The sequence below is a fragment of the Gymnoscopelus microlampas genome, assembly GCF_963454915.1.
Source record: "Gymnoscopelus microlampas genome assembly, chromosome: 2".
Taxonomy (NCBI): domain Eukaryota; kingdom Metazoa; phylum Chordata; class Actinopteri; order Myctophiformes; family Myctophidae; genus Gymnoscopelus; species Gymnoscopelus microlampas.
The window spans coordinates 55,686,412-55,708,590 of NC_139939.1; the positions used below are offsets into that span (position 1 = coordinate 55,686,412).

At 41.1% G+C, this 22,179-nt stretch overlaps 1 protein-coding gene across 3 annotated transcripts in view; it reads right to left on the bottom strand.

The window, feature by feature from the left end:
* Positions 1-22,179, bottom strand: part of LOC311061962 (E3 ubiquitin-protein ligase pellino homolog 1-like) — a 34,149-nt gene that overhangs the window by 11,142 nt on the left and 828 nt on the right. Inside the window, exons 2-3 of one of the 3 annotated variants that reach the window (XM_084080693.1) lie at positions 21,948-22,026; positions 3,059-3,266 (exon numbers count right to left, since the gene is read on the bottom strand). In XM_084080693.1, coding sequence (XP_083936819.1) covers positions 3,059-3,150 — 92 coding nt within the window. In that variant the 5' untranslated portion in view covers positions 3,151-3,266; positions 21,948-22,026. Of the gene's footprint in view, positions 1-3,058; positions 3,267-21,947; positions 22,097-22,179 lie in introns of those variants that run through there. The other 2 variants (XM_084080694.1, XM_084080692.1) reach the window with 2 other exon arrangements.

Here is a 22,179-nt window from a genome sequence, read left to right on the forward strand (position 1 = left end):
GACATTTGTAAGAATCGGCCTCAGGTCTTAATGGGTTAATAAAGCAACAAGCTTGTGACAAGTTCCATCGGTTCGGATCTTGGGAACGGCACGTAAACGTGTCGGGTGGACAGTGCCGCAAATATGGAGCTTTATTCTATTTTTTTATCAGAATGCTTAGCATAAACGAGTTTATGCTAAGCATAACATTATTTGTTATATGAAGTATATGCCACTAAAGCCTTGCTCATACAAAATACAGTTTCTTCAATGAACTTGCATTTGTCTTTTTCTGTGCCTGTCTGTAGTCAAAGCTTTGATAGAAGCAACAGACCAACTGTCAACTGTCAACCAGCAGCATGACTGGAGTCAGTTCACTTTCAGTTTTATTCTATTAAAAACTTTGAATCTATTTGAAGCCAACAACTGGCAAAATAAGAATCTCGATAGCTTCATTAAGGGACAGCTATTCCTTTATTGTATTTATTGAATTGAAATCGTCAACTAAATTAGATTAGTCACAAAGGCTAATCAGTAGCTGAAGGTCATGTAAACGTTCCAGTAAACCAAAGAAAAGACCAATGTTTTCAGTGGGAAATGTTAACATCCTGTGTTTCTTTAAACACTTTCAACCTGGCATGATTCCTATTTTGGGCATGTCATTATAGGGGAGATTGTTCACAAGATTTCCAAGAAATTTGTGTTCACCGCATGGCCTGTTAGGTGGATACTATATAACTTTCCTCTTCTGCCCTGTATTTGAACCCCGGTTTCCTGCACAAATGCTGACATTTTTGCCGTTGAGCTAATAGAGTCAGCCTGCTTGACCATCAGGTAAAACTTTGTGTCAGATCATGTAAGACTCTGAACCCCTAATTGCTCCCGATGAGCAGGTTGGTGCCTTGCATGGTTTCCTCCGCCATCGGTGTGTGAATGGGTGAATGTAATGCGCAATATATGTAAAGCGCTTTGGATAAAAAAGTGCTTTAATGCACCATTTATGTGTGAGACATGACCTTTGACATGATCTAAATGTCTCAATAGAGGGCAGGGAGACAAAATACAAGCACCACAATTGTATAAGTTATATTGTGTTAACATACTTCATTAATTCATATTCATAAAACAAAGTTAGATAGTGGTTAAGAAAAAGGGACAGTGACTTGCTTGTCAGGCCTGACTCCGTCTACTGTAGGCCTACTGTATATTCGACCTCCTATGTGAGTGGTTTTCAACCTTTTTCATGCCGCGGACCCCTAGATATATATACATGTGGCCGTGGACCCCCATCTGAAAATATATTGTGCCAGGGACCCCCAGAAGCAAAGATTTGAGTTAAAATGTTCGCTTTAAAAAATATTAATATTCAAAGATATGCACACATTTTCAAGATTTTTCAAAAATAGCAGATCTACAAGTTCATAGCGCAGCACTTGGTGCTGCGCTATGATCTTGTATATCTGCTATTTTTGAATAGCCAAAGCCAAGTGGTTAAAATGATTGTGACGCTATGTTAACTCATTTCGCTGGGGACCCCCTGGTACCCCCCTCAAGGACCACTGGTGGTCCCCGGACCACCGGTTGAGAACCACTGTCCTATGTGACAATTAAAATCAGGCCACACTTCACTTCAAGCAACCTTTTGTTTTCACCAACCAGATGGCTTTTCAAAATGAAATATTACATACCACTGTAATTGTCAGTTAGTGGAGACATCCCAGACGCTTTAATTCTAGTTCCCGACACAATTGAAAAGTATAAAAGAAAACATTTAAAACCACAACAGCCGCTATTTCCTGACGTCTTTTTATGACGGTTCAGCAACACAACCGTTTCTCTTTTTCCACTCAGGAAGTCAGGCTGCATTCCTCCTCTCACTGCAGTCTCCATGTGGTCCATGGTATTCAGTCAGAGGTGGAAAAAGTACTAACATGTTTTACTTAAGTAAAAGTACCAATACTGCAATGTAGAAATACTCTTCTCATCTACCAGCTCACAATGCTGGCTGAAATGTATATAGGGCTGAATGTTGAAGTGGGTAATGTATGTTTTGTAATAATAATCCAAATCTACAAAGTAACTAAAGTTTTCAAATAATAGTAGAGGAGTAAAAGTATAACACTTGACTCTGAGATGTAGTGGAGTCGAACTAAAAGTACTGAAAATTGGAAATACTCCAGTAAAAATAAATACAAATAAAAATGTTTAAAAAAAACATTATGCTGCACTAAAACAAAACCCACTGTCTCAAAAAGACACACAGTGCTAAAATGCAGGTGTTTGTTTAAGCTCGTTCAACATTCAGCTGCCAAGTATAACCACAGTATCTGCAGAGAGAGCAACCAGGTGCTCAATGGGGATAGAAGATGAGTTAAAAAAAACGTAGATTGGTACCTCTAGGATCAACGGGAAGCAAAACTTGAAAAAGATAACAGAGGAGAGGGCGTAAAATCAAGGTACTTTATTTATCATGTCTACAACATTTTAAAAGCCAACATGTTCCGACCATAAATAGTCTTCATCAGGGCAAAAGTAAAACTAAAAACGATTGATTTTACGCCCTCTCCTCTGTTATTTTACGAGTGTTCGGATCTTTTCCACGTTTATAACCATAATACGTTGAGCTTGCACTGAACTTGGTGACAGTGCATTTTCCTATGCTACCCTTGGCTCTTGGAATGGTCTTCAACACTCTCTGGAGATTACGGTTCTTCCATCTCTGGTGGTGTATTAGGACAACGATTTCCAGTCAATGACAAGTCATTTTATGTTTGGTTGCGCTCGGGTGCTGCACTCTGAAAATAGCAGATCTACAAGCTCACAACGCGTCGCGCTGCGACACGTTGTGAGCTTGTAGATCTGCTATTTTCAGCATGCAACCAAGTGTAAAATCAGCCATTACGACGCCGGCATCAAGGCACCGCCAAAATGCATTTTGTAATCTTATGATATTTAGTCTTATGTAATCAAAATCAACACTGGCGTGATGATGGGGAGGAATCAATTGGCATAACAAACGACTGAATTGGGGAGGAAAAAGGGGTAAAAAGAAACAAGCAAAAAAATGAACGTGTCATACCCCAGGACAATGAGCTCCCCATATTTGACTGGGCCTTTGGTGGAGGCCGGTGAGGAGCAGATGTTTTCCTGGTCAGGAGGAGGAGAGAACATTGGTGCTTCCTTCTCCTCCTTCAGAGGGAGAGAGCCAAACACTCCTCTGGTCACCTCCTTCTTCTTCTTCAGAGTCTAGTCATTGTTGCTGTGTCGTCCTCTACGCTCCACTTAACCTGCAGACATCACAAGAAACACACATGAGGTTTCATTACAAAATGAAAAAACATCCCCTCTTTAACCACTTAAAAAAGTGTGTGACGAACAGAGAAAATAGACACTCTACAAGCTCACATCCGGACGTGTTGTGAGCGTGTAGATCTGCTATTTCACACTTTTTTTTTTACTTAAGTATACTGCAATGTAGAAAGTCCGGAATTCAAAATTTACATGAGTAAAAGTACAAAAGTATTGGTATTAAAATGTTCTTAACTCTCTCTCAGTGCCAAGCCCCGAGTTATCCCGAGTTTTTTTCTGAATGACCTCAGTGCCAGAACGAGAAATCCCGAGTTTTTACTTAATGTTGTTTTTCACGGTCTGATCTTGAATCCGAAGGGAGCAGTAAAACTGTAGCACAAACGGATATGGAAATAATGGATTTAACGTCATTCCGTTCCCGTCGACTCCATGTTTGTAGTTTTTTTTCTTTCGCCTGTATCTCTGTTCTTTTTTTTGGTCCATTTTTCCGAGGAGACGCGTGTTTCCAACGGCCTGTAGCGAAGGGGACACTAGCTCCGTATGCAATGTTTTGCATACAGAGCCGGAAACACACAGTGAATCGATCGATAAATATGGATCTAAACTTTTATGACAACTTTAAAACTACTAAAAACACGAAACACGAAAAAAAATCAAATGGCCGAAATGTATATAGGGCTGAAGTGGGTAATGTGTTTTGTGATAATAATCAAAATCTACAAAGTAACTAGTAACTAAAGTTTTCAAATAATTGCAGTGGAGAAAAATACAATATTTTCCTCTGAGATGTAGTGGAGCAGAAGTAAAAGTACTGAGTATTCCTCAAATTTGTACTTAAGTACAGTACTTGAGTACATGTACTTACTGTAGTTACTTTGCACTAGCCTGGCATTGGCCAGACTGATAACATGGATTCACTCCACGGTATCAGTCTGGACTTCGGCCCATAGGGAGCGAGTATGAGAAATAAGACAATGATTTTGATGCTTTTCACTGTTATACGGACAGCAGTTGAAACGCAGTCACTGATTGGCCCGACCATTTTCTGATTTCTCATACTCGCTCCCTATGGGCCGAAGTCCAGACTGATACCGGGGAGGAACGCGAGAGTGAATCCACGTTATCAGTCTGGCCAATACTAGCCTGGCGTAGTAGCCAGACTATATCAATGCGTGGATATGAGTCTGGTGCTTCTATAGAGACACACGGGCGGAAACGGAAGGCCTACAAATTCACGCCCACTTTTGAGACAGCGCTGCTACTCGGGGTCCGTTACAACGATGAACTGCAGCTCTCAATGCAATCTTTATGAGAGGCATTGTAAAATACCGTCATTTCATTGGTTAACTACTGAGGCTGTAGCGACTTTTTTGGTGTTCTAATAAAGTGTCCCATTTGTTTGATTTGTCCTTTTTAATGTCCCATATCTGTCATCTCGATATACTACCCACAATATACTATAATATACTCCATCAGTATGTCAAAACCGCTAGCATCGGAGATCTAGACTTTAAGTGGTCGCATGGTATATACGTCACGGACGCATCCCTTGAGGTTTTCAATACCCAGAAAACTGGCGAAAGTGGACGTTTTCAATATGTTTTGGTCATTATCTCTGGAAAAGGTCCAATCTGCTCAGTTCAAAGCTTGTTGGGTGCGTGACGTTGAGGACATTAAGCACGCAATGACACATTTTCGGGTTATTTGTTTTTTTTTAGGGGAGGCGAGATCTTAGTTGGGCAGGCGACCGCCTGTCCTGCCTCTACAGTGTACACCACTGGTCGGCGCTCGGCGCTCGTAAAGACAGTGAAGTCACTGAAATGCGACAACTTGCCTGTCTGCCGTCTACCCTCTGCTGTGTTAACATTATGGGTAACTCGTTAAAGTGGCAAATTAAATGTGAAACACATCAACTATTAAGAAAACAAGAAGATATGTTGACAAAGACACTCCATACATTTGGAAACATATTTTTATTTAAATCAATATCGTCTCCAGTTAATGCAGGATAATTTTAAAAGTAGGCTAATTCTCATATCCTCTCATAGGGAATGCATTGAGAGCTGCAGTTCGTCGTTCTAACGGACCTCGAGTAGCGGCGCTATCTCAAAAGTGGGCGTGAATTTGTAGGCCTTCCGTTTCCGCCCGTGTGTCTCTATGAGGACGTTTTTTTTCCCCAAGGGGCGGGATCAAAACAATGGCCCTCGACGCAATTGGTTAGACCTACAACCAGCTACCAATTACAGTCTCCCATATTCGAATACTGGGCCCTGATTGGTTACCCACGTCTTCTGGAACAGGAAATAGATTCTCTATGGAGCGGTGCCAGACCCAAATCGCAGAGTGCAATTTTTTTTTGCACTCGCAGATTCGTCTGGTCCCAGGCTAGGCCAATGCCAGGCTAACTTTCCACCATTGCATTTCTTTTGCTATTTTCAAACAGTGTGGACATTTTGAAATGTATATTTCGAAAATGTCCGTCTACAATGGCATGCCCAAAATAGGGACGCCAGGTTTAAAGTGGTTATTAAAATGACACTTTTCTCTTTAAGTGTCACTTTTATTAAAGTCTGGTGTAGGTCGAGGTAAAAGCCTAACTGCAGATCAAATTTCAGTTATTGTTTTTAAATCGTTACTTTCATAATAGCAACACTTAAAATGACATCATTCTTCCGCAATAAGCAGTACTCTGTGATATCTTGATATAGAACCATTGGAATGAAATGTACAAATCAAAAAAAGTGGTGTAAAGAAACTACGTACATTTACTCAAGCAGTGTACTTAAGTACAATTTTGAGTTGTTGTTTTTTTACGTTACTGGAGTATTTCCAATTTTCAAAACTTTTACTTACTCCACTACATCTCAGAGGCAAATATTGTACTTTTACTCCACTACAATTATTTGAAAACTTTAGTTAGTAGTTACTTTGCAGATTATTATTATTACATTATAAAACATACATTAACCACTTTAGCCCTATTTTATACCTAGGCTATTTGAAAATAGCCGAGCAAATAGCCAAAGCAAACATTTTAGTACTTTTACTCTTCGTATTTTAAGTACATTTTCATACCAATACGTTTGTACTTTTACTCAAGTACATTTTGAATTCCGGACTTTTACTTGTACCAGGGTACTTCTACATTGCAGTATTGATACTTTTACTTAAGTAAACATTTGAGTACTTTTTCCACCACTGATCAAAAGTTGGGAGCAGACTAAACAAACAAGACAAGCTATGTTTCAACATGGAGTCAGACGCTTATCTGTGGGTTTTTAGAGCAGACTAAACAAACAAGTCAATATGTAAGCAAGTAGATTAAACACAATGAATGAGAACCTTGGTCAACAACACAGTGGTCTGCTGATTATGAGGGAATATCCAATAACTGAAAGGTCACACATGTAAACAAACAGGTCTTTGGTCAATATCTACATGTGCTGTCAGAAGGACACTGAATCCCTATCCCGCCTATACCGACTGGCAGCGAAATACTGTAAATAGCAGTGGTGGAAAAAGTACTCACATTTGTACTAAGTAAAAGTATCAACACTAGTATCAAAATGTACTTAAAGTACCAAAAGTAGAAAGTACTCATTATGCAGAATGTCACATTTCACAAGTTTTCAAATGTATTAAAATCTTTTGAAAATAGCAGATCTACAAGCTCTGTAGGTCTGCTATTTTCAAATGACCGAAATGTATATAGAGCTGAAGTAGTTAATGAATGTTTTGTAATAATAATCAAAATATATAAAGTCATTCAAATAATTGTAGTGGAGTAAAAGTACAATATTTGCCTTTGTAGACTAGAGGGAAAAAGAGAGGACAAAGTACGGAGCCAACAGTCAAGTTTACCAAGTATTGGGGGTTTAAAAGGTTAACTACTGACATTAACATGAATCCAACATTTTACTAGAAAAGATATGTAAACAAACAAACAAACAAACAAACAAACAAACAAACATTAATTTACACAGCACTGATGATAGTGCTGTCAAACAAGTCTATAAAGCTATCTATGAAATCTATGAAAAAGTTGAATCTGCAACACAATATGTAGTGCCGGAACCTTACCCCTGCTGCACCACCCTGACGCCCCCCCAAAATCAGCATTTCCTTCTCTTCTCTCTTCTGCTCTCACTCTACCCTGTTGCACGGAATACTAAAAATATAATTTCACCCACATCTGTAAACCTGTGATGCCAGTGGAAACTGGGATTGTAACCACCAACCACCCAGAGAGTCACACACTAGATTTTCTCGCCACCAAGGCAGAGCAACTGTTCCTCTGTACAAAAGCACCGTTAGATGGATAAATAAATAATAGCAGGCTGAGGCAGTGTGGCTGTGTGGTTACTGAGCACCAACCAGGTCAACGTGCTCCATGTGGGCCAAATTGTTAGCCTATGTTAGTGCAATTGAGACAGTGCATAGAGTTCAAGTAGCACATAAAAAGCCAGGAACAGGGCTTTGTAAGTGGGGTGTCATTAACCCACAGCCTATAACCCACCAAGATATTGGTGGGTTAACAGCTGCAAATAACAGCAGCAAATCCTATTAGGCTATATAATACAAATTCATATTAATGTTGAGAAAAGACATATTCTGAAAATAATATTCTGCTTTACTTTTTTGAAGGATAGCAACTTACTCATCAACAGTTTCATAAAATGATTGCTCTATTTTGCATAATGAACTTATACATAATGTTGACCTGGTGAGACGAAGGAGGAGCCCAGCCAGGAGGCCAACCACAGAGCCTAGTCCCTCCACGTGCCAGAGCCTCCCCTGGTCCCGGCAGAGTAGTTCCGGAGAAGCGGACTGAGGGGCTCTGTCTTTCCCTAAGAGGACTGACCGTGGGTAGCTACTGGGACGTAAGTCAGGACAGCAGAGTCACTGCCCATCTTTCGCCGCAGGCTGAAAACCCACCTCTTCAGGAAACACTACCCTTCCTCTTTGCCTGGCCTACTTGTTGTTAACTAGTTGTACGAACTCTTGTTTTATTGTTGTATTGTTTTATTGGATCTTGTTTAGTCGATACACTTATTTGTCTGAGCTCGTGCTCATTTGATTTTGATATTTTGTCTCATCTGTTTAAGAAAGTAGGTAGCTGATATATGGCACTTTTACCTTAGCGCTAGGTATACTCTTGGTTGCTTATTTTTGCAGAAAATGCACTTAAGACTTCTGGTGATTAGTAGTTTCGTTCCCTACCTATGTTGAATGCACTTATTGTAAGTCGCTTTGGATAAAAGCGTCTGCTAAATGACTGTAATGTAATCGCCCAGGTGACCCCGGCTGGGTCACCTGGGCGAGGGTGTTTGTTGTTGCGAGACCCGAAACACTTGATGACCCCAGGCTATAACACTGATGATACGTCCCAAGTGCATCCATGTGATGTTTTCTTTATAGTTAGTAATGTTTTAATGGATATCTTCTCTGTCGGATGGAAACCTCATGTCCAAAACTGTTACTTTTCAGGATTCAAATTCCAAAATAGCAGATCTACAAGCTCGAAACACGTCGCTTGTGGATCTGCTACTGTTGATGCTTTAATTTACGTGAAAAAAAAAACACAAATAGATACGTTTCTGCCCGGCAACAACGATATATAGGGCAATTCAAATACTCAAGTAACTAAGTACTCATCAAATGACAACTATAGGCCTGTGAGAGACAGGCTGGCTCTGAGAACAGCAGCCTGTATTTGTGGGTCAAATATCTCTCCCTGCATTCAGCCAGGCAACACAGAACAATCCTATAATTATTGGCTCTGAGTGACAAAGGCTTCTCACAAAAAAAAACTCCTCCTGGCATCAAATCAAAGGAGACGATAATAAACACTCCTTCAAATAATGGTTTATTCTTACTTCTCCAAACAGGTTTTTACCGAGAACAGCAAGAGTAAAGGTCTCCTTCACACAGTACTGTACGTTTTACATTCAAACCATTTATGTGATGTTGTATTTGAATGAGCGGGTACTGTAGGTAGGTAGGGGCTCCATGTGGAGCCTGGCTGAAGCCTATACAAGCTAACAAAGTATTGCAAAGCGACGCATTGTGAGCTTGTAGATTGTCAATTTAACCCATTAACCCATTGAGACCTGAAGCCGATTCTACATGTCTCCTAAATCCCAACAGTTTTCTGAAAAACGTATGTTTCATCAGTGGTGCTCAAACGTTTTCATGTCAAGGACCCCCAAAATTATATGTATTTGGCCGCGGACCCCCATCAAAATATTGTGTTCCAGGGACCCCCAGAAGCTAATATTTGAGTTAAAAATGTTCGCTTTAAAAATATATATATTCAAAGATTTGCACACATTTTCACAAATTTTCAAAAATAGCAGATCTACAAGCTCGTAGCGCGGCACTCGGTGCCGCGCTATGAGCTTGTATATCTGCTATTTTTGAATAGCCCAAAGTGTAAAATAATGCTTTTTAGCTCAAATCTAAAAATGACACAGTTCCAGGTCTTAATGACCTGAAGCCGATTCTACATGTCTCCTAAATCCCTGCAGTATTAAAAAAAAAACGTATGTTTCATCAGTGGTGCTCAAACGTTTTCATGTCAAGGACCCCCAAAATGATATTATGTATTTGGCCAAGGACCCCCATCTCAAAATATTTTGTTGTCCCAGAAGCAAAGATTTGAGTTGAAAATGTTTGCTTTAAAAATATACATATTCAAAGATTTGCACACATTTTCACGATTTTTCAAAAATAGCAGATCTACAAGCTCATAGCGTGGCATCTGCTATTTTTGAATAGCCAAAATGTAAAATCATGCTTTTTAGCTCAAATCAAAACATTACACAGATGCGTTCCAGGTCTTAATGGGTTTTTTAAAAATATGTAAAAGTTTTTCGCCTATAATGTTATGACCTACAGTGTTAATGTCATGACCAAAATAGGGGACAGTGGTTACAAAAATCAGCTACAAATGGATACTTTTTTGGCTGCATAATTGCAGACACTGATATCATCGACAAAAGTGAAATAATGGCGGATATATCTGTCCGTCTCTAATAGTTCCATGTCTATGAAGTGCAGGACTATGGGCAGGGACCTTTTGACCCCCCTGACCCAATGGACTATCACTCTGCTCTGTCATTGTTTTTGTGACATCATGTGACAAAGACCCCCCATGGTCACACTGGATGTAAAGCCGTGTTTCTGTTGACATCATGTGACAACAAAGACCCCTCCACAGTGTCACTGGATGTAAAGCCATGTTTCTGTGACTACATGACATGCATCTTAGCCTGTGGGCGGGTTAAAGACATGTGATTAATAGAACCCCCCCACCCCCCCCACCCACACACACACACAAGTCACACGTATACTGTTTATTTCACTAGGCCATGAATAAAGCCAGTTAACATGAGGGGGACAGAGGACCAATTCACTCCTCTGTAACTGGATAATAGGGGAGCTTTGCAGCCCGGTGACACAAGACCCCCCCCCCTCCCTCCAACCAAGACAAGGAGGATGACTTTTAAAGTGACTTCACTCCTCTGTAACAAGGACACTTTTGTGTTGCTGGCTGTGGCCCCCCCTTTTCCTCTCATGACAGAAGACGTTAACAGGCCCCGTGCACAAGTCTGACCGCAGGGTAGAATCATGGCGACCGCACGACGGGCGCAGGATGGCCGATTCAGCCGCGACGGCCAATCACAGAGGAGAGAACAACATGTGAGCTCAGCTGGGCCTCAGGGTTGAAAAGAGAAGCTGTATTCAGCACCTTAGTTTATAAGTGACAATGAACATAGAGCTAAAAGCCCTTAAGGCCTGCTCTATGTAACTTTCCTCTTCTACCCCGGATTTGAACCCGGTTTCCTGGCTAAGCAAGTCCTGACATTTTTACCATTGAGCCAATAGAGCCTAGCCTGCTTGCTCAGGGGATAAATTACATTTTGACCATCAGGTCAAAATTCATGTCAGATCAGATCCTGTGTCTAGGTGAGACATGACGTTTGACACAATCTAAATGTCTCAATAGAAGAGCAGTGAGTGAGATGTGAGGCGTTGTGAGCTTGTAGATCGGCTATTTTTGCCTATAGTTCTCCTATAGGGAATAGGGATGCTAGGGTTCAAGTGGTTAAAGTAAAAATATATCCTATGACGCGATGATTTGCCATCCCCCATGTAGTAACTCTGAGGATCCCCTAGGGGTCCCGGACCCCCTGTTAAAGACCCCTGCCTTATAGAGCCCTGCTGTTAGCAGGGGGCCTAAAAACATACCATGTCTCCCTGTTTCTACAAGGCTCAACTCAACTTCACTTTATTTTTTACTTTTACAGTCTCACAGGGTTTTTACAGACCCACTGCACCCACACACAGTAAACAAAGGAAACAAACCACATCCCCTCTTGGGGGCGGGGGGGGTTGCACCAAAGCATTTCTTGTTCCCAGCTGAAAAGGCAAGGTGTTCTCGTCCGTCCAAAACGGCCAGAGCTCGAGGTAGAAAGTAAGGAAACTCAGAAGGATCACAAAAGTGTGTGTGTGTGTGTGTGTGTGTGTGTGTGTGTGTGTGTGTGTGTGTGTGTGTGCGTGCGTGCGTGCGTGCGTGCGTGCGTGCGTGCGTGCGTGCGTGCGTGCGTGCGTGCGTGCGTGCGTGCGTGCGTGCGTGCGTGTGCGTGTATGTGTATGTAATATGTGCTGTGTGGGAAATATTCAAATGAAAAAACAGAGCAAGCACTAGCTAGCACTGTATAAGTGCATAATAAACAATGAAATCCTATATGAAGATAACCTCTGTACAGAAGTCACCAGGCATAAATCCTGTAGAGCCCTTTAGTGGACTTAAAAAGCATTAGCCTAGTGATTCTGTACAAAAGCCTTCATTGGAATTTACTAAGCTAATCAGATATTGTCTATATCCTATATCGCTTCTACTATACTGTATATAATCCTATATTGCTTAATAGCCTTACAGAAAAATACCAGGGTATGCTTGGGTATGACAGCAAAGTAGTACTTAACATTTTAAGTTAAAGGGATAGTTCACCCCCAAAAATATTTTTTTCCCCTATCGATTAGTCACCCCATGGAGACTTGAATTCATGGATATTTTTTTGTTTTTGTCTCACTCCCAAGCCAATAATTTGATGACCGGCAGCGGTTCCAGCAGGAGACACAGAGAGTCTCCTACCGGAACCACTGTCTACTGGTCCGCTTTATTGGCTTGCTACAAAAACAAACAAATATCCATGAATTCAAGTCTCCATGGGGTGACTAATTGATTGGGAAAAAAAGTAGTTTTTTGGGTGAACTATCCCTTTAATAACTTTATCTACATATAGCCGTACTGGGGACTAACACCATACTGTATAAGTATGAATGTATGAATGTAAACAAAGAAGCCATGGTTGTTTACATGGGAAAACTCTTTGATCAGTTCTTCTGAAAGTATTACTCTATTTAAAATGCCAAAAGGCAGGACCTGTAACCTAGAGGTCAAAGATTGTGTTCCATTAATCAAATGAGAGGGTTGTTTAGCTGTAAAGAGTCAGCTTCACATCACAAGCAGTCTCTAAAATAAGATTACAAGGGTCAAAGACTGATGCTTAACGCAGGCCCTCAATACTAGCCATTCATAAGTTCACACAGGCTGCCCCTTCTAGACTAATAGGCTTACAGTATGCCCACGGCTCTGGGGGCCAAACTCTATTTGCTGGCAAATTAGTTAGAATGACGCAAACCAATTTGCCGCTTAAAGTTAAACTATGGTGTGAAACAATGTTTTTCATTAACCATTATGGAGAGAAATGGTACCCGCGAGCAGTATGGGTTGGCGCCCCATCAGCCTGTGTCTTCCGTGAGGAAAAAGCCCAACAAACCCAGGGTGAGGCCTTTAGGAGGGCCTCACCGCAAGTGGAGCCTGTAGGACCACCACGGCCCAAGACACCGGCGTGAGCGGGGGGAGTCTGGTGCAATGCTCAGGTCCTGGACCTGGTGAGACGAAGGAGGAGCCCGGCCAGGAGGCCATCCACAGAGCCTAGCCCCTCCACGTGCCAGAGCCTCCCCCGGTCACGGCAGAGTAGTTCCGGAGAAGCGGACTGAGGGGCCCTGTCTTGCCCTATTTTTTGAAAAATCGTGAAAATCTTTTAATATTTATTTTTTTAAAGCGAACATTTGTAACTCAAATCTTTGCTTCTGGGGGGTCCCTGGAACTAAATATTTTGATATGGGGGTCGGCGGTCAAATACATATAATTTTGGGGGTTCTTGACAAGAAAAAGTTCGAGAACCACTGATATAGAAACATATGTTTTCAGAAACCTGTTTTTAGAAGACATTTGTAGATGCATTCCCGGATTTATTCAGGCTGATTCAATGCTCATCAGTTCTTCTGGTTCTGACAGATGGAGAACGCTACTATATTTAAAACGTGTGAATTATTCATCCACATACTAAACAATCACCTTGGGGAGGAAGCTTCTGCACTGTTTTTTATTCATTCTTTCCTTCAGTCAATCAGCTACTTTTCCTGGAAAAATAAAAAACCCTCATGAGCTGTGAGATTTAAAACACGTGGCATCAGCAGCACCACGGTATGAGACTCAAAGTTATTTAAACACTTAAGCGTTTAATTCAGACTTTTAGTCTCACTGTGCTGTCACATGGCAAAGATATCCCATCTACAAGCTCACAACGCATTGCATCTAGATCAGATATAATTCAACACTTGGAAATATAATGACATCCCCAAAATAGGGACGCAAGATTCATACACTTTTCTGAAACCCTACGTTGTTATATATCGTTGCTGTTGGGCAGAATATTTCATCATCTCCATATTTTAACTTTTTGTGTTTTTTTTCTCGTAAATGAATGCCCTGCTTGATCATACTACAACTACAGCATCACACAAAAGCATCAAAAGTAGCAGATCTACAAGCTTGAAACGTGGCGCGTTTTTTAGAATTTGAATCCTGAAAAGCAACGATTTATAGCTAAAATCTAAAATGACACAGATGCTTTCCTGGTTTGAACGGGTTTTAAACAATCAATGAATCTGACTGCAAGGCCACATAAGTCACTATCTCGCCCATGTTTTATATTCACATCCCAGTGAGCCATAGTCGTCTATTAGACCTCCGTCTAAAACCGGGTTATAATTGGTCTAAAAGTGAAAGTTTTTTCAACATCTATTCTTAGCCTAGACGTTGATTAGCAGTTTTTTAAGCGTCTATATATAGACCGTTTATATTATAGACGTCATTTCAACGGCTATGATATAGACGGTCTATATATAGACGTTTAAAAAACAGCTAACCCGGTTTTAGCCTAGCCCTTATTAGACGTCTAATCGCCCCAAAAATGCTCAGTGGTGATATATAATGTGATAATTCACAGCTATAATACAACATTACAAATAATATACGTACAGTTGAACTGAACTGAACTATTTATTGTTATAGTCACTGAGCTCCAGTGGAAGATTTTCCTCAGAGTGGAACCAGCCACGTTCTGGTCACAGGCCCACCTCTCTGTAGATTAAGGATACCACAGAATCCAGCCCAACAAAGTAAAGCGAGGAGGAGGGACCATGGTTGTGTGTTTTTGCAGTATTATAGCCCTGAACAGGAAACATTAACACAGCCTCCCTGACCCGAGTTCACCCCGATGTCAGACACAGATGGAAGAGTCCAGTCACTTCTATTGACCTGTCTGAGCCAACCAGACACATTACATTACATTACATTACATTACAGTCATTTAGTAGACGCTTTTATCCAAAGCGACTTACAATAAGTGTATTCAACATAGGTAGGGAACGAAAACTACTAATCACCAGAAGTCTTAAGTGCATTTCCTGCAAAAAACAAGCAACCAAGAGTATACCTAGCGCTAAGGTAAAAGTGCAATATATCAGCTATCTACTTTCTTAAACAGATGAGACAAAATAGCAAAATCAAATGAGCACGAGCTCAGACAAATAAGTGTATCGACTAAACAAGATCCAATACCTTTAAAGCTGTACTCTGTAAACTTTCACGTTCTACGCCCTGCATTCGAACCCGCGTCTCCTCCTCTGCAAGGGACTGAAATGTTGTTTACCACTGAGCAGTGGTGTAAAGTAGCAAAGTACATTTACTCAAGTACCGTACTTATGCACAATTTTGAGGTGTTTCTACTTTACTGGAGTATTTCCAATTTCCAGTACTTTTACTCAAGTAAATTTTGAATACGGGACGTCTACTTGTAACAGAGTATTCCTACATTGCAGTATTGATACTGTTACTTAAGTAAAGAAATTGAGTACTTTTTCCACAACTGCTTAAAAGCTGCACTCTGTAACTTTCATGTTCTACCCCCGCATTCGAACCCGTGTGTCTCCTCCTCTGCCAGTGACTGAAATGTTTACCACTGAGCTAGTAGAGCCTGCCCGGCCCGCTTGCCTCAGGGGACAAACTGAAACAGACTTGTTTTGATAATAACTTTTTTTTAACAGCAGTGTTGTTGGTGTGATGTGGCCCCTCCCACAGGAAGAGCTTTAAGTGGACAGATTGAGTGACTGGCTGCCACATCAGATCTCCTGACAGATGCTGACTCATCAAGGCCAGTGTTGCCAGATTGTGCGAGAGAAATAAGCAACCCCAGGTCCAGGAAAACAAGCCCACTTGACATGATGAGCACTTTAATCCTACACTGTATATTACACGTTGGCTATTTGAAAATAGCCGATCTACAAGCTCACAGGTCGCATTGTGAGCTTGTAGATCTGATTTTTTTTTATCTTTTAAAAAAGTGAAAAATGTGGGATATTTTGGAACATTTTAACAACACAAATCTTTGTATGGGGGTCTCTGGCACAACATATTTTCAGATGCGAGGGGGGGGGGGGGCATACAAATACATATTAATGAAGGCGGTCCTTGACATGAAAATGTTTGAGAACCAGTGGTTTAAACAACATAAGGAAGCAAGCACAAATAAGCAACTACACTACACTTTAGAAACCAGCCCAAAAAGAAATTACGAAACCTGCAACTACCAAATATTTACAAGCAACTTTAACACAGAAAAAACAAGCCCAAAGTCCCTTATAATAAGCGGACATGGCAACACTGGTCAAGGCCGTCTTCAGGGCAAGCAGTTTGGGTTTCATCCACTCATCTTACAGTGATCTGCTACACTCACAGGACGGCTCTCATGGTTTGTATGTACATCAATGGAACCTTTATCTTCAGCGTTAGAGCTCTTTAACACGGATCACAACTGTCCTTTTATAGTCTTCATAAAGCAGTGATGAATTATTAATCATACTCCAAAAAAGCTCCCTTACTGGCCAAGAACATTGTTGAATACAAATTGCTGTTGTTTATTCTGCTCTGACATGATTATGTATTTCAAAAGGTCGTATTACAAAATGTGTAGATTCTTCTAGCGGCTAGCATAGGCTTTGTGGGGGAAGTTCTTCAATGTCATTCAATGTTTGCCAAGAGATGGAACATCCACTCAAAAAGTGTTAACATTTTGTCAACTAAGGCAGTGATTCTCAAACTTTTTCATGTCAAGGACCCCCAAATTGACACTTATTACCCCGCGGACCCCAATTTGAAAAGATAAGCCAGGGACCCCAATAAGAGAAGGTTTTTTACGGCTCTCTAGCGATGATTCTCAACCATTTTAATTTCAAGGACCCCCAGTTTCACATGCATTAGGCTACGGACCCCCATGTAATGGCATTTATACCTCTGGGACCACAATTCATAATATATTGTAAAACTAAAATCAATGTTAATTTAACTCTGAGAGTGTACAAATGGAACCAAATGGACCCGTTCCATTTGGTTCCATTTGTACACTCTCAGAGTTACAGACCCATAAGGGTCCATTTGGTTCCTGTCCATCATTTAGCTGGGGACCCCCTGGAACCCCCTCAAGTACCCCTGGGGGTCCCCAGACCCCACTTTAAGAACCACTGAACTAAGGGATAGTTCACCCCCAAAATTATTTTTTTCCCTATGGATTAGTCACCCCATGGAGACTTGAATTCATGGATATTTTTGAGTTTTTGTCGCATTCCTAAACCAATAATTTGATGACCGTCAGCGGTTCCAGTAGGAGACCCAGAGAGTCTCCTTTGTGTCTCCTACCGTAACCGCTGCCTACCGGTCCACTGGTCATCAAATTATTGTCTTAGGAATGCGACAAAAAATTAAAAATATCCATGAATTCAAGTCTCCATGCGGTGACTAATCCATTTGGGTGAACTATCCCTTTAATGAATTTTCTCAATAAAAATGTTTAGATCTACAAGTTCCAAACGGGTTGCATGGTGGCACTTAGGTGATTAAAACCCAGGAAAAAGATAACACTTATGCCATATCATGATATTATGATATCCAAATTCAATATCTAGTCTCATACATCACAATATCGATATAATATACACAGAGATATTGCTCAGACTTATCATAGTCTACTGTCCATGTCCTGCCCTTTCCACTTGGACTATTTGGGGTCCCACTACCATGTGTGTCACAGACAGTGTCGCCAGATTTTGTGAGAGAAATATCTAACCAGTCTTTGACTGTAGGTATTAGAGACGTTTAGGTACAGTACAACATTTAAGTAGGTATTAGGATTAGGATAAACCGCATTAGGCTTGGCATGGGGTCCGGTTTGGTTCAGATCAGCGTAAAAGGTTGTGTGGGGTCGGGGACTTGATCTGTTTCTGCCCAATGACAGCATAGGATGTCATGGGCAGCATCCTATGTACCCTACGGGTAACTTTTCAGGCCGCGATGACCCCCCCAAAATAATCATATTTGAATTGGGGACCCCCCCACCCTGACAAGCACTTGGAATTTCTAGTAGGCATTCTACATTCAGTTTAGACTCGGTTCCACAGATAAATATTCTGCGAGGCGTTGTGAGCTTGTAGGTCGGCTATTTTCACAATGTTTGCCTCTTTCTCACCACTGGTATACACTCTCCAGAGTTGAAATAACACTGAGGCTAATAATAATATTTTTTATCCCACAATTTTGTAACCCCATTTTTTACACCCAGTGCCAATTGTCTATGCAATCCTGGGCACTACCTTCCCTCTGCCAACCTAGGGAGGCCAGGGCCGAGCTCATGCCTCCTTCAATGCATGAGAGCCAACTGACCTTCTTGTCACCTGACAGGGGAGAGTTTCCCTGGTTGGACGTAGCGCGTGGAAGGAACACGTTATTCCAACCAGTTCCTTCCCCCTCCATCAGGCGCCCCGGCTGTCATGGGGGAGGCGGTATAGTGACCAGGATTACTGCATGTTTTTGTGAGGGTACCTACCCTAAGGAACACAGGGAGAACATGCAAACTCCACACAGAAAGGCACTTTCGCAACCCCACCTAGGGTGTGGGCACTGATGAACACACCCCCTATTTGAGTTACATCTCAAAAAGGGGGTGCGGCTTTTTGAGTTACATTTCAAGATCTCTGCTCACAAAAAAATAGTATCCTTTTCCAGGATACAATGATTTGTGTGACCGCAATATTGAGCAGCTGTGATAGTTTTTCCAAAATGAAAATATTATTTTTCCATTTTGGAACTTATAATAACTTTTTCAATCCCCATTTTCAAGCGTGGCTTTTCAACTCGACAACGCTGTTAGTTTGTGTGCCTTCTGTTAAAGCTGAAACGCTGTAATATAATACTCCTCACCCATATGGCCGCTGCACTGCACTCTGAAAGCTTTGCTCAGTTTTTTTCAGCCCTTGTTGGAACCTCGGTGACCCTGCAATTGTGTCGCCAATCAAGCCTAGAAATGAAATGCACACCACCCATCCTTAGGGTCTTTTCCCCTCTAAACAAACGCAGCCTGCTGCTGCTCGCCTCGCTCACACTTCAGCGGTGGAAGATAAACAGTGTTGTTTTTTTTTTTTTTTAAGAGTGTGAATGTGATTAACGGGAGAGAGAGAGAGAGAGAGAGAGAGAGAGAGAGAGAGAGAGAGACAAAAAGCTATTTCAGGAATGTTTTTTTTTTTTTGGCAGAGAAATATGATGCCGTTATATTTATATACACACACATCTCCCAGATGCTGTGTGAACGCTGTTAACTTGTAAATGGTGTTATGGTAGGGCAGGCTATGCCACCCTGGTGTGTACTGTGTGTGAGATGCTGTCTAGTCTAGAGGAAGAGCTTTGAAACGTTACAGTTTTATTTGTGGTGCAATAAAGCATCTGTCGCATTGGAGCCCTCAGTGTGCGAGCGTATATTTATTCGTCCTTGCTTACTGTTGGTCGCTCAGCACCTGACCATATTCAGGGTTGGGGATGTGCATGTCCTTTTCCTTTTTTCATTTTGTCTCGTCTACTCTGAACATCAAGGGGTTCTCATACTTTTCAGGCTGTGACCCCCCCAAAATATCATATTTTTGAACTGGTGACCCCCTCCCCACCCTGACAAGCACTTGGAATTGCAGGAGTTGAGGAGTTACATTTTTGTTTGACTCTGTCCCACGGATAAATATTGTGAAAATAGCAGATCTACAAGCTCACAGCGCCTCACGTTCATAGGACCACAACGGAAACAAGTCCCCTGGACTTTTTTTTGTGTTATCCTTTTTTTTAGCCTTAATGTCTGACTGTACCTCGTGCTGTTTACATCAATTCAAAAATTGTATGTAGGTCAACTATTTCCACAATATTCGCCTCTTTCTTAGGTCATATTTGACAATTTGGCCAATGTTTGACTGTTTTTTATAGTATAGTTTGTTGATTACTTTTGACAGTAATTTATTTCATTTTCAAGGTATTAAAAAGGTCTTAAATGGTCACTTTAGACACTTATACTGTATGTTGGTTTGTTTACTGTTGAGCGAGAAAACAATGTTGCACATTAAGCAAATCATCTGGGGACCCCCTCCCCCCAAATAATTTGGGGGACCCCCAAAGGTAGTACAAACAAAGGACAATAGATAGAAGATGTGCACAACAAGGTCAGACGTCAGTCCAAGCCAGACTAGTCTGAGCAGTTGTGATGTCAAAAGAAGGTTTAAGGTTATTAAAAGATCTCACACACACACTCTCACACCCACACACACACACACACACACACACACACACACACACACACACACATACACACACACACACACACACACACACACACACACACACACACACACAAAAGCAGCTCACAAATGATTAATTACAGTCTAGGCCAGGGGTCTTCAATAGGGGGTCCGGGACCTCTAGGGGGGTCCTCAGAGTTACTACAGGGGGGGGCACCAAATCTTTGTGTGTGATGGGGAACATTAGCCGAAAATAGCAGATCTACAAGCTCACAACGCCTCGCAGATCGGCTATTTTCAAAGAGTTGGTGTGTAGAGGGAAAAAAGAGCGGACCAAGTACAGAGCCAACAGTCAAGTTGACTAAAAATACACGTCAGCATGAATCCAACTATCTATGAAATCTATGAAAAAGTTGAATCTGCAACACAGTTTTATCAATATATAGTGGGGGTCCCTGCTTCATCTCTAGGGGGTCCTTGGGCTGAAAAATGTGGAAGACCCCTGGTCTAGGCTCTAGGATATATATATATATATATATATATATATATATATATATATATATATATATATAGGGGTCTCTGTCTGAATGACCTGGACACAGTTGGACAAAATGGGCCAAATTTGGAGCGAGGGAACAAAAGAGGGACTCGGAGGCCAGATGCTCCAGTGAGATGATGCATGCAAATCAGTTGATGTGGACAGAACAATAGCCCCCCCAGACCCCCCCCACACCCCCCCCAGGCCCAGCTGGGGCTTATTTTGCTGCTTTACCCCCAGCAAGCCAAACCGGCCCGTCCTGTAGACATCAGTTGTGGAAGAAGTACTCAGATATTTTTTACTTAAGTAAAAGTAGCCATAGGCTACCACAATATAAGAATACTCAATAAAAGGCCTGTGTTCACAATGTTATTTGAGTAAAAAGTACAAAAATATCAAAATAAAAAGTACCTAAAGTATTTTTTTGTTGTTGAAAATAGCAGATCTACAAGCTCACAACATGCTAGATCTGCTATTTTCAAATAGCCTATGTATAAAATAGGGCTAAAGTGGTTAATGTATGTTTTATAATAATATTGTATCATAATGTATATCTACAAAGCTAATGACTAAAGTTTTCAAATAATTGTAGTGCAATATTTACAGTACGATATTTGCCTCTGAGATGTAGGGGAGCAGAAGTAAAAGTATTGAAAATTGGAAATACTTCAGTGAAGTAAAAATACCAAGTACAATACTTGAGTAAATGTACTCAGTTACTTTACACCATGTCACACAACAAGAGAGAGAGCAGTCTATTGTGTGAGGAGGCAGCTATAATAGGACACTCTGGAGACAACGTTTAGTTGGTGTTCCAGACACACAATAATAACAGAAGTAAAGCTTACAGTGAAGATAAAGTCTACATGGTTTTACTGACATTAAATACCTAGTGACATAAATACAAGTTGACTAAATAGAAGCCTTTATGTATCAATAGGATAAGGAGTTATAAAGGACAAGTTTACAGAGCGGTGAGATACAATGTTGCCATTCATTCACTATTGTAACACGGGCTAGATTATAGCCTATATCCTAATATATAGAATGATAAAGAAACAGTTGAGTTAAATGACAGAAGGAAGAGAAGTGTTCTTACCTACAGCTGTGTGAACACATCGTTCCTCCAGATAGATAGACAGTAGATAATATGATCCAACAGAGAGAAGAAACAGCTTCTGAAAAGTAAGTGTTTTATAGTAAATTATTACGACTGATCTGTTCAGTCAAGAAGTCCTCAATGTATGAACTGCTACTCTCTCTCTCTCTCTCTCTCTCTCTCTCTCTCTCTCTCTCTCTCTGCACGCGCGCGTGTGCGTCTCTCTCTCTCT